This window comes from Nycticebus coucang, chromosome 13 (assembly GCF_027406575.1).
Source record: "Nycticebus coucang isolate mNycCou1 chromosome 13, mNycCou1.pri, whole genome shotgun sequence".
In the NCBI taxonomy this organism is placed as follows: domain Eukaryota; kingdom Metazoa; phylum Chordata; class Mammalia; order Primates; family Lorisidae; genus Nycticebus; species Nycticebus coucang.
Window position 1 is genome coordinate 102,790,653 of NC_069792.1, and position 13,784 is coordinate 102,804,436.

Below are 13,784 nucleotides of genomic sequence, written 5' to 3' on the forward strand. Positions count from 1 at the left end.
CGCCCTGGGTGGAGTGCTGTGGCATCACAGCTCACAGCAACCTCCAACTCCTGGGCTCAAGTGATTCTCCAGTCTCAGCCTCCCAAGTAGCTGGGATTACAGGCGCCTGCCACAACGTCTGGCTATTTTTTGGTTGCAGCCGTCATTGTTGGGTGGGCCTGGGCTGGATTCAAACCCACCAGCTCAGGTGTATGTGGCTGGCGCCTTAGCTGCTTAAGCCACAGGCGCTGAGCCCTGCACTGCCTTTTGCCAGGGTGCTGGGATGCACAGGAGAGCCCTGGTCTCGCTGCCTAAGAGTAGGATGGTACCCACTGGAAGGCAGGTCGGAACCTCCTGAGCTCTCAGTGGGCTCCTGCTACTCCTGTGCCCCAGGGCTGGGGCTCTACTATGTGGGTGCCATTTCTGGTGTCCTGGCATCTAGGGGGAAGAGCCATCTTGGTGGCTATTGAGGGCCCTTTCTGCCTCCCTCCAGAGAAGAGGTAGGAGGAGTGGGTGATGCCTGGCCTGCATCTCCCTGTGTGGTTGGGAGTCCTCTCGGGGCTTAGAGGCAGGTGACCAGGGAGAGGGTGCTCCAGGCCTCCTGCTGAAGGCCAGGCTAGGAGGGCCCTGGTGACCTTGGCGAAAGCTGGGGCCTAAGCTCTGCAGGGTGGGGGTGAGGACCCCAGGTGCTAGAGGACTCCAGAGACAGTGAATACAGAGCTAGGGGTGGGCAGGGCCCCTGGGTTCTCACAAAGGCTCCAGCTGGTGCCTGCCATGTGGGCTGCAGTGACCCCTCTCTGGGAGGGCTGCTTTCACATGGGAGGCCTGTTGGGGGTCTGTGATGCAGGGCATGTGGGTGTTGGAGCCAGAGGGCTTATGGGGTGTGGGCTGTTTGGGGTGGATGGACTCTGCTGCTCCCAAGCCCTCCCTTGGCTCTGGCCTGCCTCCTGCCATCTGTGCCATCCCTCCCCAGTTCCTGGGCCACAGCACAGTTGGCCAGGGACCTGACAGGAACATTATGGGCCACGCAGGACCCTTCCCCAACTCTTCCTCCCCCTCTTCTAGTCTGCCAGTTCCTCAGGAGCGGGGTCAGCCCTGACCTGGCCAATGAGGACGGCCTGACAGCGCTGCACCAGGTCAGCTGGTGCTGGGAGTGGGTGGGGTAGGGTCTGTCCCTGGCCTCCAGGTGCTCAGGCTTTGCGTTTTCAGTGCTGCATTGATGGCTTCCAAGAGATGGCACAGCAGCTCCTGGGTGCTGGGGCCAACATCAACGCCTGTGACAGTGAGTGCTGGACACCTCTGCACGCTGCAGCCACCTGTGGCCACCTGCATCTGGTGGAGATGCTCATTGCCCGGTAGGGCCCACTGGGTGCCTCTGTCAGGAAGGGATTTCCTCAGAGGGCAGCTCAGATGGCTCCTCCTGAACTGTCTCAGGTTCTGGGTCTCCTGGGTTCTGCCTTAACCTTTGCTGACCTGTGCCTGAGTCCTAGCTCAAGAGGAGGGCCAGGCTCAGGCCATCCTTGGAGCAGAATAGGCAAGGACAGCACTGTGAGTGGGTGCGGTCCCTGCCATACACAAATTCCAGGGAGAAGGGTGGGGCATGCAGATGGCAGGCCTGGTACTGACAGGCCCTGCTCCTCTGCCCCACAGGGGCAGCCACTTCTGTGTCCTGGGCTTCAGATCCCTTCTTACCCTGGGCCCACAGAGCAGAGCCTCTGCCTGCTCCTCCCCACCACCTTCTTTCCCTGGGGTCACCAGAGTCCAGCTGTCCCCCAGCAGGCAGGCCTACTGTGTATGTTTATGGGGGCAGATAGTTGCTGCGAACCTGGCACCTCAGAGAGCAGAGACTGCAGAATGGCTTGTCTGGCTTAAGCTTAGGATCCAGCCTGAGGGGCCCAGAGGCCCTTCTTATAGTGGGTGGGGCCCAAGCCACTCCTCCACCCTGTCCTTCCTGAGGAGCAACCGTGTACTGGGACCTCTCTGAAGAGCCTGGTGCTGTGGCCAGCACCCCATCCATCCTCCCTGCAGTGGTGCTAATCTCCTGGCGGTCAACACTGATGGGAATATGCCCTATGACCTGTGTGACGATGAGCAGACGCTGGACTGCTTAGAGACTGCCATGGCCAACCGCGGTGAGTGTGGCTGTGCCTATGGGGGAGCCGCCCTCCAGTGTGCTCATGCTAAGCCTGTGCCTCACAGGTGTCACCCAGGACAGCATTGAGGGGGCCCGGGCCGTGCGGGAGCTGTGCCTGCTGGAGGACGTCCAGAGCCTGCTGGGGGCAGGGGCTGACCTCAATGCCTCCTTGGATCACGGGGCCACGCTGGTGAGAAATGGGGACCTGGGGGGCTGCTGCTGGAGGGGTATGGGGCTGGGATTCAGGCTAGGTGGCTTGCCTGCAGCTGCACATTGCTGCTGCCAACGGGTTCGGCAAGGTGGCTGCCCTGCTGTTGGAACACCAAGCCAGCCTGAGCGCCAAGGACCAGGATGGCTGGGAGCCGCTGCATGCAGCAGCCTACTGGGGTCAGGTGGGTGTGGGGCTAGGAGCAGGTGTGTGGGGTGGGCTCTGTGGCTTCTGAGCCTCTAGCAGCTCCAGCTCGCGGCCCACAGGTGCACCTCGTGGAGCTGCTCGTGGCACATGGGGCTGACCTGAATGGAAAGTCCTTGATGGACGAGACACCTCTTGGTGAGCTTCCGGGGTGTCCACTTCCAACCCGTGGAGGGGCAAGGCAGGGAGGGCGCCCGTGATGCTGTGCCCACTTCTCCCCAGATGTCTGTGGGGATGAAGAGGTGCGGGCCAAGCTGCTGGAGCTGAAGCACAAACATGACGCACTCCTGCGTGCCCAGGGCCGCCAGCACTCCCTGCTGCGCCGCCGCACCTCCAGTGCAGGCAGCCATGGGTGAGCCTCCAGCATTGGCCCAGCCCTGCCCATCTGGGCAAAGCCCTTGCTGATGTGAGCCGCCCTGCTGAGATGCCAGCTGGAATTCTGAGCTCATGGGACAGAGTCCAGAGGGTGGGTGGTGTCTTCCCCTCACTCTACCCCTACTCCCAGGAAGGTGGTAAGGCGGGTGAGCCTGACCCAGCGCACCAACCTGTACCGCAAAGAGCATGCCCAGGAGGCCATTGTGTGGCAGCAGCCGCCACCCCCCAGCCCAGAGCCACCTGAGGATGATGAGGACCACAAGACAGATGCCGAGCTTCAGCTACCTCCTCCTGAGGTGTGTGCCACACCTTGCCCCTGCTGGGCCCAGGCTCCTGACTGACTTGGGTGCCTTGGTTCTCCCTCTGCACTGCCCCCCCTGGAGACGGTGGGGTGTGTGTGCCCCACAGGGGTCAGCAGCTGCTTTTCACCCATTTTTGTCTGTCCTTCCATGACCATACAGCCTGGAACTCCAGGCTGGGAGAGGCCAAAGGAAGAGCCTCCTGACACCCTGGGGCCTTTGCTCTGCCCACAGGAGGACAGCCCTGAGGTGTTCAGGCCACACAACGGTAGAGTAGGGGCCCCCCCTGGGCGGCACCTGTACTCCAAGCGACTGGACCGGTGTGTTTCCTATCAGCTGAGCCTCCCGGAGAGTACTGCCCCCCATGTCCTTGTCCGAGACAAGGCCCACCACACCTTGGCAGAGCTCAAACGCCAGCGAGCTGCTGCCAAACTGCAGAGAGCTGGTCCTGAGGGGCCTGAGGCCCCCGAACCTGTCCTGCCTGCTGCTAGGGAGAGCTCTCAGCCTAACCGTGACTTAGGGATAGGCATGGACCCTCCCCTGCTCAAGCTCACAGCCCCATCGGAGGAGGCCCCCATGGAGAAGAGGCCATGTTGCCTGCTCATGTGAGCAGCTTGGGTGGCATGGCCCCCACCCCCGGTGTTCCTTGGTGCTGCAGGTGGGCAACATGGACCCTTCCTGATGTCTACCGGCTAGGACATTGGCCCCTCCCAGGGATGGACCTGTGTCGCAGAAGACACGCCAGGGGGCACCTGGCTGCAAAGACTGTTTTATCCCCTGAGTCCTGGTAAAGAGCTGTTTGGCCACTGAGCCTTGTGTGTGTCTCAGTTGGGCCACCGTCCCCCTGGGGCGAGTAGGTTGTGCTGCTTGACTGGGAGCCTCCCATCCCCATGTACACTGAGGCCTGTAGGTGCATGCTAAGGCTTGTGGCAGCCACAGCCCCTGTGTGGAAGGGGGCTTGCCCATGGCCACTGGGCAAGAAGCTGGCCCTCGTCCACACCCTCTTGCAGCTTCCTGGAGGCTCCTCTGTGACTTTGCCTTCCAGAGAAGAGCAGGGAGCTTTGGAAGGCAGGTCCTTGGGAGCCAGGGCAGAAGTGTCTGCAGGGAAGAGACAATGGCCTGGAAATTAGTTGTGGGGCAGAACAGGTACAGGCTGGCACCACAGATTCCCCCAGGAGTGGGTGAGGCCCCAGTTACTGGCATTTGGCCCTGGTCCTGGGGCCTGGCTGCCAGCTTCTGCCTGGCTGGATAGAGGACAGCAGCTGGCCTCTCATCTCTAAGCTTGCCAGACACAATGTCAGGGTAAAGGGGCCCCTAAGGGGCCTCGAGCAGGAGCGTTGAGGGCAGCGCCAGCTCATGTTCATGGTGGGCAGCTCTGCATGGCTGCTAGTGCTGGGTACACAAGTGCAGGCTGCCCTCCCTACTGGCATGGCGCCCTCTGGAGCAGCACAGTATCCCTTGGAGTTGCAGGGGTGTCCTTAGCAGGGCTGGGAGAGGACCAGAGGCTGGCTGCTGGTTAAATTTAGTGTGTGAGGCAAGGCAGCTGTCTAGGGTCCACTTGTCCCAGGGCTGCCACTTGGGCCCTGCCTGGGGCCAAGCCCGTATTAACCTGTGCCTGGGCATGACACAGGGGGTCAAAGAGGCAGGCTGTCCTGGCAGCGGAGTTAAGCTGTGTGAGGTGAGGGTGTGGCCAGCCGGGGCTCCCTGGTGGCTTTTCTCCCAGCCAGCAGGGTCAGAGGAGCCAAGACCCCCCCCCCCCGCCCCTTGTTTTCTATCAGCTGCCCATAGCACAGCTCAGAAGGCCCTGACTCACACACTGTTAGGTGCCAGCTGCTGGGGTAGACCAATGCCTGGGCATAGCTGGTCAGCTCTCTGAGGAGGAGGGGCTCTAAGGGCCTATCACAGTTCCCTTCTCGTTCTCTCCACCAATCTGGAGCACAAGTGAAGGAGACCATAGGTCACCCCTACCCTGGGGTGTGGTTCCAGGGGCAACCCCTGCTGGTGCCTGAAGAAAGGCATGACCTCAATCTGGACAGCTGAGGTGTGAGGTGTCCTGGGCCCAAGGTTGGTCTGCCTGACTCCAGCCCCCTCCCCTCAACATCTCCACCACCCTGCGGTGTTGTTCAGAGACCAAGGTCCAACCACAGTGCTATTGCAGCCTCCAGGCTGTGGCTGCCAGCCCGATGGAAGCCAGAGGCTGAGCTTGTCACTCCCCTCCCCCAGCACCCCCCAGGATTCCTGAGGCCTGGCTCAGTTACCTAGGAGACAGGGGCACTGGCCCACGCAAAGATGGGGGTGCCAAGAGGGGTAGCCCTCAGCCGATCCCTACTGGGGTAAATCTCCAATGGTCCCAGGATCCATGCTCACCTTGGGGTCAGCCCTTTCTAGCTCTGCCAACCCCCCAGAGCAGCAGGGCCCAGGCGCTTACCCTCCCCCACGCTCAGTCCCTCAGTGTTTGGACCTTACTTCTGCACCTACCCCCCATCTGGGTTTTGCTCTCCTTTCATGGGGACACTGGGCGGACACTGGGCCTCGCCCCAAGCCCCGCCTGCTGCCTCACCCACTCCCTCTGGCTCCCTGGGGCAGAGCTGTGCCCAGACGGGTGGGGCGGAGCCCAGCTGTCCCAGCTCCTTCAGCCCTGTCTGTCCCTTTCAGTGGGACCAGCAAGCTGCAGCAAAGAGGGTGCCCTCTCACTTTGCATCTCCCCAAGCTAGGCTCCTCGCTCCCGGCCTTGGCCCACGGAGCTTGGACCCACCTGCCTCCTTCCCTGCTTTGGGGTCCTGCCATCTGAACTGCCTTCCTGCCTGGTCTGAGCAGAGCCATGGCCTTGAGGGCAGGTAACCAGAATCAGGCTGCAAGGAACGGGCTGACGGAGAAGGTGTTGACGCTGGACACCATGAACCCGTGTGTGCGGAGGGTGGAGTATGCCGTACGCGGCCCGATAGTACTTCGTGCCTTGGAGCTGGAGCAGGAGCTGCGCCAGGTATGGCCTAGGGCCCCACTGCCAATTCCTGGTTGCACCCTGGCAGGTGAGCAGGGCCCCAGCCCCAGTGACACATGGGAACAAGGGTTGAGAGATTGCTGCTCCCCTTCCCTCCCAGGGTGTCAAGAAGCCCTTCACAGAGGTCATCCGTGCTAATATTGGGGACGCACAGGCCATGGGGCAGAAACCCATCACCTTCCTGCGCCAGGTGAGGCTCCTACACAGCCAGTGGTGGCCCCTCACCCCAGCCTGTGCCCAGGCTTCAGTACTTGGTCCCCCCAGGTCCTGGCCCTCTGCGTAAACCCTGATCTCCTGAGCAGCCCCAACTTCCCTGAGGATGCCAAGAAAAGGGCAGAGCGTATCTTGCAGGCCTGCGGGGGCCACAGCCTAGGTAAGCCCCAGTTCAGACCCAGCTTAGCCCCAGGGAGAAGCAAAGGGGGTAACATCCAGCAGAGGGCTGCCTCGGGACTTGGTCCCCTTCATGCGCGCCTCCCCTCCCCCTCCAGGAGCCTACAGCACCAGCTCCGGCATCCAGCTGATACGGGAGGACGTGGCGCGGTACATCGAGAGGCGCGACGGAGGCATCCTCGCGGAACCCAACAACATCTTCTTGTCTACAGGGGCCAGTGACGCCATCGTGGTAGGCCGGGCCTGGGTATGCCTGGCTAGAGGCGCTCACCTGGAGCTGGGAACGGCAGGAGGCTGGGACCGTGCGGCCCCAGGCCCTGCCGACCCACCCTCTCCATCCCACCTGCAGACGGTGCTGAAGCTGCTGGTGGCCGGCGAGGGCCGCATGCGCACGGGAGTGCTCATTCCCATACCTCAGTACCCGCTGTACTCGGCCACACTGGCGGAGCTGGACGCGGTGCAAGTGGACTACTACCTGGACGAGGAGCGCGCCTGGGCGCTCGACGTGGCCGAGCTGCAGCGCGCACTACATCAGGCCCGTGACCACTGTCATCCCCGCGCGCTCTGCGTCATCAACCCCGGCAACCCCACTGGTGCGTCACTCACCCTCCACCCGGCCACAGGGCACCCTGGCCCAGTCTGCCCGGGTTGGCCTGCCTCCCGGCGCCCAGCATGGCAGGCCTCAGCTGACCCGGACCATTCCCCGCACCCCAGGGCAGGTGCAGACCCGCGAGTGCATTGAGGCCGTGATCCGCTTTGCCTTCGAAGAGCGGCTCTTCCTGCTGGCTGATGAGGTGTGGGCAGGGGCGCGCAGGGGAGTGGGGAGCAGGGCAGCGGCTGGTTCCCCCTGATGCCCTACTGCCTCCAGGTGTACCAGGACAACGTGTACGCTGAGGGTTCGCAGTTCCACTCATTCAAGAAGGTGCTTATGGAGATGGGGCCACCCTACGCCGGGCACCAGGAGCTTGCCTCCTTCCACTCCATCTCCAAGGGCTACATGGGCGAGTGCGTGTGGGCCGCTGGTGGGGCAACGCTGGCCCTCTCTTCCCAAACCGGCCTAGACAACAGCCCTCGCCTCGCAGGTGCGGGTTCCGCGGCGGCTACGTGGAGGTGGTGAACATGGACGCCGCGGTGCGGCAGCAGATGTTGAAGCTGATGAGCGTGCGGCTGTGCCCGCCAGCGCCGGGCCAGGCCCTGCTTGACTTAGTGGTCAGCCCACCCGTGCCATCCGATCCCTCTTTTGCGCAATTCCAAGCCGTAAGCGAGGGGGAGCCTTGTCGGTGGGGGTGGGGGAATGGGGCCCGCCGCCCCCAGCCAGCCCTGATCAGCCCTCTCTCTGTGGCCAGGAGAGACAGGCGGTGCTGACAGAGCTAGCGGCCAAGGCCAAGCTCACTGAGCAGGTCTTTAACGAGGCTCCCGGCATCCACTGCAACCCAGTGCAAGGCGCCATGTACTCCTTCCCACGCGTGCAGCTGCCCCCGCGCGCTGTGCAGCGTGCTCAGGTCTGGCTGGGAAGATGGGGGCGGTGGCGGTGGGGGAGGGCATCCCGCCCTGACCTCCCTGCCACCCCCCCAGGAGCTGGGCCTAGCACCTGACATGTTCTTCTGCCTTCGGCTTCTGGAGGAGACTGGTATCTGCGTGGTGCCTGGGAGTGGCTTTGGGCAGCGGGAAGGCACCTACCACTTCAGGTGAGACCTAGCACACACAGCCCCTCCCTAAGGGCCTTCCGCCTTTGCTAACAAGTTGGTCCACTCCTTTCAGGATGACCATTCTGCCTCCCATGGAGAAGCTGCGGCAGCTGCTGGAGAAGCTGAGCTGGTTCCACACCAAGTTCACTCAAGAGTATTCCTGAGCACCCTAGCCAATGGAGGCTAATGTCTCAGAGCCCTGTGGGCTCTGGAGCCCACTGGACTTGCTTCTGCTGCCTGGGGGCTGGCCCCTGTGTCTCTTAGGGTGCTAATAAAGCTATGACATTCTCACTCCTTGGAGGCAGCTATATGAACGCTCCCCACCTTTGGCCACCTTGACAGCCTTCATGCAGGTCTGGGGACCCAGCCCTGAGTAGACACCAGTCCACTAGTGGTCCACTAGTGGGCAAGGAGGGAGAGGAGATGCCCTTTCAGCCTGGTTTATTCATTCCTCCTACAGATGCCGCACCTGCTGTGGGCTGCATCTCTGACCTTCCAGCAGAGATGAAGGCACTCATGTAGAAATTAGACTTTGTAGAGTGCCGAATGTGAGGGAACAACAGGGCCCTGCATCTCCTTGCAGGGAGCCCCCAGAGCTGTTAGGAGTGACTGGGGTTCGACAAAGAATACAGGACTATTTGGGACGCTAAAACAGGAGCATGGCTTGAGCCCAGGAGTTGCAGGGTGTGGTAAGCTGTCATTGTGCCAGTGTACTCCAGACAAGAGTGACAGAGCACTACAGCAGGGGTTCCCAGGTGGTCATATGAGAAAAAGTAACCTTTCCTGACCAGCCTGAGCAAAAGTGTGACCCTGTCTCTAATAAAAAATTAGCCCAGGTGTCATGGCAGCTTCCTGTAGTCCCAAGTGCTCAGGAGGCTAACGCAAGAGGATCACTTGAACCCAGGAGTTTGAGGTTGCTGTGAGCTATGATGACACCATGGCACTCTACCCAGGGTGACAAAGTGAGTCTCTGTCTCAAAAACAAACAAAAAGAGTATCCTGGCTCAGCACCTGTGGCTCAAGTGGCTAAGGTGCCAGCCACATACACCTGAGCTGGCGGGTTCAAATCCACACCGGGCCAGCCAAACAACAATGATGGCTGCAACCAAAAAATAGCCAACCAAAAAAATAGCCAGATGTTTGTAGTTCCAGCTACTTGGGAGGCAGAGGCAGGAGAATTACTTGAGCCCAGGAGTTGGAGGTTGCTGTGAGCTGTGATCACGGCACTCTACCCAGTGCAATAGCTTGAGGCTCTGTCTCAAAAAAAAGCCTTTCCTTCCCTTCTCCCTTTCCTGTGTTGTTTTCCTCTTCACTGGTGGCACAGGGGATATAGTAAACCATAGGATGCAGGTGACTGGATAGGGTGATAGTTGAGGGCTTAACGAAGTCTTGGTTTTCCAAGAGAGGGCTGGGGCTGGAGGAGGAAGGTGGAGTGGGCAGTCCTGTGCCCTGTAAGTGCCTATGTGTGGAAATGTTAATGTGGGACACTGGTTTAGTCTGCACAGATGGCCCTCCAAGGTAGCCACGGTTGTTCCCATTTTATAGATGAAGAAACCTGGACCCAAAAACACAATGAAGTGACAGGAAGCCCACTTAAAGTGGCTTCTTCAGCTGAAGAAATGTGTTGGCTCAAGTGTCTTCAAGTTGGCCCAAGAGTTGGGGTGGCTTTAGGGACTTTCAGACTTGGAGACAGGACTGACAAAGGCACCCAGTTTTGACCACTCTGGAGATGCTTTTTTTTTTTTTTTGTAGAGACAGAGTCTCACTGTAGCGCCAAGACATTACATGGCTCACAGCAACCTCCAACTTCTGGGCTTAAGCAATTCTCTTGCCTCAGCCTCCCAAGCAGCTGGGACCACAGGCACCCACCACACACCCGACTATTTTTGTTGTTGTTGTTGCAGTTTGGCCAGGGCTGGGTTTGAACCCGCCACCCTCAGCATATGGGGCCAGCGCCCTACTCACTGAGCCACAAGCGCCGCCCAGGAGATGATTTTTTTTGAGACAGTGTCTCAACTTTGTCACCCTTGGTAGAGTGCGGTGGCGTCACAGCTCACAGCAACCTCCAGCTTTTGGGCTTAAGTGATTCTCTTGCCTCAGTCTCCCATGTAGCTGGGACTACAGGCACCAGCCACAACGTCTGGCTATTTTTTTTTTGTTGCAGTTGTCATTGTTGTTTAGCTGGCCCAGGCTGAGTTCAAACCCACCACCCTTGGTGTATGTGGCTGGTGCTGTAACCACTGTACTACGGGCGCCAAGCCATGGAGATTTTTTTTTTTTTTTGAGACAGAGCCTCAAGCCGTCGCTCTGGGTAGAGTGCTGTGACATCACAGCTCACAGCAACCTCCAACTCCTAGGCTCAAGCGATTCTCTGCCTCTGCCTCCCAAGTAGCTGGGACTACAGGTGCCCACCATAACGCCTGAACTATTTTTTGGTTGCAGCTGTCGTTGTTTGGCAGACCCAGGCTGGATTCAAACCCGCCAGCTCCAGTGTATGTGGCTGGCGCTTAGCCGCTTGAGCCACAGAGATGGTTCTTAACAGAGACCACACTTCACAGCCTCATCTAGTCCTTGGGAGCCCCTGAGGGCACAGGTCTGAGCAGGAAAGACCACACATGGGCCCTTCCCTTGGCAGGGCCAATTCTAGCTAGGCCAATTCTCCTACCCTTGTCACCAGACACTAGACAGTGGTTGGCTGTGTCCTGGCTGAGCCTGGGCCCTGATCTTTCACGCAAACCCCCTCCTTCCATGGCTGTCCTGTGGGCACTGCCTTGGGAGGGGACAAAAGCCTCAGCACAGCAAGTGGGGGCGTCCAGTGGCCAACGTATCCAGTAGTAGACAGGGGAACCATTAAAAGGCTAACTCCTCCATGGGGGCTGCTGGAGAAATGAGGGCTGGGCACTGCAGCAACAGGAGCGGGAGGCACTTCTAGAGTGGATCTGAGGACCCTGGGAGGGACTAGGGCTGAGAACTGAGAGAATAGGGCCGCGGACACAGTTGGCTCCGGCTCTGGAGCTTGCCGCTCTTAGCCGCTCCCATCTGCTAAGGACTTTGGTGGGCGTATGTGTTGGTGGCTGGGAGGAGGGGATGACGGGTGGGGTTGGGTGGAGCTTGTTGCTAGGATGACCACCAGGAGCATCCGAGAGCCAACTCTGGCTCTCTCCTGGTCTCTGAGGCCCACGCAACCTTCCAGCCTTGGAGCCGGTGGCCGCGAGGCACCACTGATACCATATCCGCTCAGTGTCCTGTCAGTGCTCAGCTTGGTGGCTCTGGAGAATCCTGAGGCCCGCCCGGAAGTGCGGAGCGCCCCGCCCTGCAAGCCCCATCCCTCCCCGGAGGCTCCGCCCCCCGGCCATTACCCGCAGCCTCCCAGAGCTTGCTGGGAGTTGCGGGCCGCTGGGTGTGGAACGGCTACCGCCTGGGGGGCAGATCGCTCGTCACCCACTTTGGACCCGGCTTCTGTTCTTGGGTGTCGACACCCAAGCTCTGCCCCACCTGGGCTCTGCCCCTGAGCTATGCCGGAGTGTGACTTCTGACTTCATGCTGTTGGGACCTTACCCTATCCGACGCCGCCCGGAGCGGATCTCGGGGCCTCGGAGCCGGCATGCGCGGGAAGCTGCTGCCTCTGTTCAGCCTGTACCTGGTGCAGGGCTTGCCCTATGGACTCCAGTCCGGGCTGCTGCCCACACTGCTGCGGGCACGCGGGCTCTCCCTGACGCGGGTGGGACTGGCCAAGGCACTGTATGCCCCATGGCTGTTCAAGCTGGCGTGGGCCCCACTGGTGGGAGCGCGGGGTTCCGCGCGGGCCTGGCTGGCGCGCAGCACGGCAGCCCTGGGCCTGGTGTGCGGGCTATTAGCCGCACTGCCTCCCTCTGAAAGCGGCCAGGCCGGGTTGCCCGCCGCTGCGGTGGGGCTGCTGTTCTTGCTGAACCTTTGTGCGGCTGTGCAGGACGTGGCTCTGGACACGCTGGCCGTGCAGCTGCTAGAACCCGCCGAGCTGGGGCCTGGCAGCACCATGCAGGTTGTGGCTTATAAGCTGGGGGCAGCACTGGCAGGGGGCGGGCTGCTGGCCCTCCTGCCCACTCTCTCGTGGCCAGGGCTCTTTCTGCTCCTAGCTGCCGCCTACTGGCTGGCTGCAGCCTTGGCCTGGACTGCGCGGGTCCTGGGCCAGCTTCCAGGTCCTGGGCCCTCAGAGTACCCCTATTACACCCTGCGTCTTCTGCAGGATATGGTGACCGTGCCAGGGACCCTGTGGACAGCAGGCTTCGTGCTCACCTACAAGTTAGGTGAGTCAGGGAACAGCTGGACTTGGCCCCAGTAGCTGGAAGCCGATTGTAGGGCTAGTTTTTTTTTTTTGGTAGGGGAGCGGGAACATATGACCTGAATGTTGGAGTCTAGGTTGGCCCCAACATTCAGGGCTCTGCAGCTGGGGCTGGTCTGTTTTTCCCCAGTTCTAGCTTAACCACAGCCCTCAGGTTTCTTTGGGATGCTTCATGTTAGCCCCAGGCTTGCCTAGTGGCCATTTTTCTCCTGGTATGCTCCAGGAAGAGACAAGGACAGGACTGATTTCCAGGTGGGGAGAAGGGAGGGCAGACACAGGACCTCCCCTGCCCACAATCTCCTCCTAGGTGAGCAGGGTGCCAGCAGCCTGTTTCCTCTCCTCCTGCTGGACCATGGTGCTTCTGCTGCCGAGCTGGGGCTGTGGAATGGCGTGGGTGCTGTGGCCTGCTCCATTGCTGGCTCTTTCCTGGCTGGTGTCCTGCTGACCAGGCACTGGTATGTACTCCCCATCCTGCTCTGCATAATCACTTGCCTTCCAAGCTGCCCTAGAATCCCCTGAACTGCCCAGTCTCCCCACCCCCACTCCAGGAAGCCATTACCCTTGCTGGGGTCAGTGCTGCGGCTCTGCCTTGGAGCCCTGGCCTGCCAGACTGCCCTACTCTTCCACCTGGACACCCCAGGGGCCAGCTTGTGCTGTAGCACTGCTTTGAGAGGTGAGGGGCTATCCTTGAGGTTGGAGGCAGGATCTCTGGGTGGTGCAGTACTGCTACCCTCTGTCCTTCCAGGAGCAGCCTTGCTGAGCCTGTGCCTACAACACTTCCTGGGGGGCCTGGTCACCACGACCACTTTCACTGTGATGATGCACTGCAGCCAGCTGGCACCCAGTGCCCTGCAGGTGAGAGCCATGACCAGGATGCAAGGGGCTGTGCTGCTACACAGGCTCTGACCCCCATTCTGGTACCTCCACCAGGCCACACACTACAGCCTCTTGGCCACGCTGGAGCTGCTGGGGAAGCTGCTGTTGGGCACTGTGGCTGGAGCCCTGGTTGACACCCTGGGGCTACGTCCTTGCTTCTTCCTCCTCCTCACTCTCTCAACCCTGCCCATCCTGGGCCTGGGCCTGGCACCCAGCACCCTGGCCTGAGGGTGGTCAATAAAACCGAGTGTCCCTGTGGCCTGATGTGTCTGGGACGTGTGATAAGCAGTTGTTCCCATGCTACCAGAA

General features: G+C 60.7%; 3 protein-coding genes across 8 annotated transcripts in view; all 3 read left to right on the forward strand.

The window, feature by feature from the left end:
* PPP1R16A (protein phosphatase 1 regulatory subunit 16A) overlaps window positions 1-4,009 on the forward strand; it is a 29,451-nt gene extending 25,442 nt beyond the window's left edge. For all 3 annotated transcript variants that reach the window (XM_053558970.1, XM_053558969.1, XM_053558971.1), the window contains exons 3-11: window positions 1,045-1,115; window positions 1,189-1,334; window positions 2,008-2,111; window positions 2,179-2,303; window positions 2,380-2,505; window positions 2,588-2,663; window positions 2,748-2,877; window positions 3,031-3,196; window positions 3,434-4,009. In XM_053558970.1, the coding sequence (XP_053414945.1) occupies window positions 1,045-1,115; window positions 1,189-1,334; window positions 2,008-2,111; window positions 2,179-2,303; window positions 2,380-2,505; window positions 2,588-2,663; window positions 2,748-2,877; window positions 3,031-3,196; window positions 3,434-3,808 (1,319 nt within the window). In that variant the 3' untranslated portion in view covers window positions 3,809-4,009. The remainder of the gene's footprint in view (window positions 1-1,044; window positions 1,116-1,188; window positions 1,335-2,007; window positions 2,112-2,178; window positions 2,304-2,379; window positions 2,506-2,587; window positions 2,664-2,747; window positions 2,878-3,030; window positions 3,197-3,433) is intronic.
* A 145-nt stretch (window positions 4,010-4,154) lies between these two features.
* Window positions 4,155-8,572, forward strand: GPT (glutamic--pyruvic transaminase). Of its 2 annotated transcripts, none has more exons than XM_053558973.1 (11): window positions 4,155-6,182; window positions 6,301-6,390; window positions 6,465-6,573; window positions 6,689-6,837; window positions 6,940-7,183; window positions 7,305-7,384; window positions 7,459-7,595; window positions 7,673-7,847; window positions 7,937-8,092; window positions 8,166-8,278; window positions 8,352-8,572. In XM_053558973.1, exons 1-11 carry the CDS (start codon window positions 6,021-6,023, stop codon window positions 8,440-8,442), a joined length of 1,506 nt encoding a protein of 501 aa, XP_053414948.1. In that variant the 5' UTR covers window positions 4,155-6,020; the 3' UTR covers window positions 8,443-8,572. The 2 variants fall into 2 exon arrangements, with proteins under 2 accessions (XP_053414948.1, XP_053414949.1); XM_053558974.1 differs by having other exon boundaries at window positions 6,689-6,822.
* A 3,063-nt stretch (window positions 8,573-11,635) lies between these two features.
* MFSD3 (major facilitator superfamily domain containing 3) lies at window positions 11,636-13,735 on the forward strand. 3 transcript variants are annotated; one of them, XM_053558233.1, is made up of 6 exons: window positions 11,637-12,299; window positions 12,504-12,564; window positions 12,907-13,054; window positions 13,148-13,272; window positions 13,345-13,454; window positions 13,530-13,735. In XM_053558233.1, exons 1-6 carry the CDS (start codon window positions 11,883-11,885, stop codon window positions 13,701-13,703), a joined length of 1,035 nt encoding a protein of 344 aa, XP_053414208.1. In that variant the 5' UTR covers window positions 11,637-11,882; the 3' UTR covers window positions 13,704-13,735. The 3 variants fall into 3 exon arrangements, with proteins under 3 accessions (XP_053414209.1, XP_053414208.1, XP_053414207.1); XM_053558232.1 differs by having other exon boundaries at window positions 11,637-12,564; XM_053558234.1 differs by lacking the exon at window positions 13,148-13,272 and having other exon boundaries at window positions 11,636-12,564.
* Window positions 13,736-13,784: the final 49 nt, after the last annotated feature.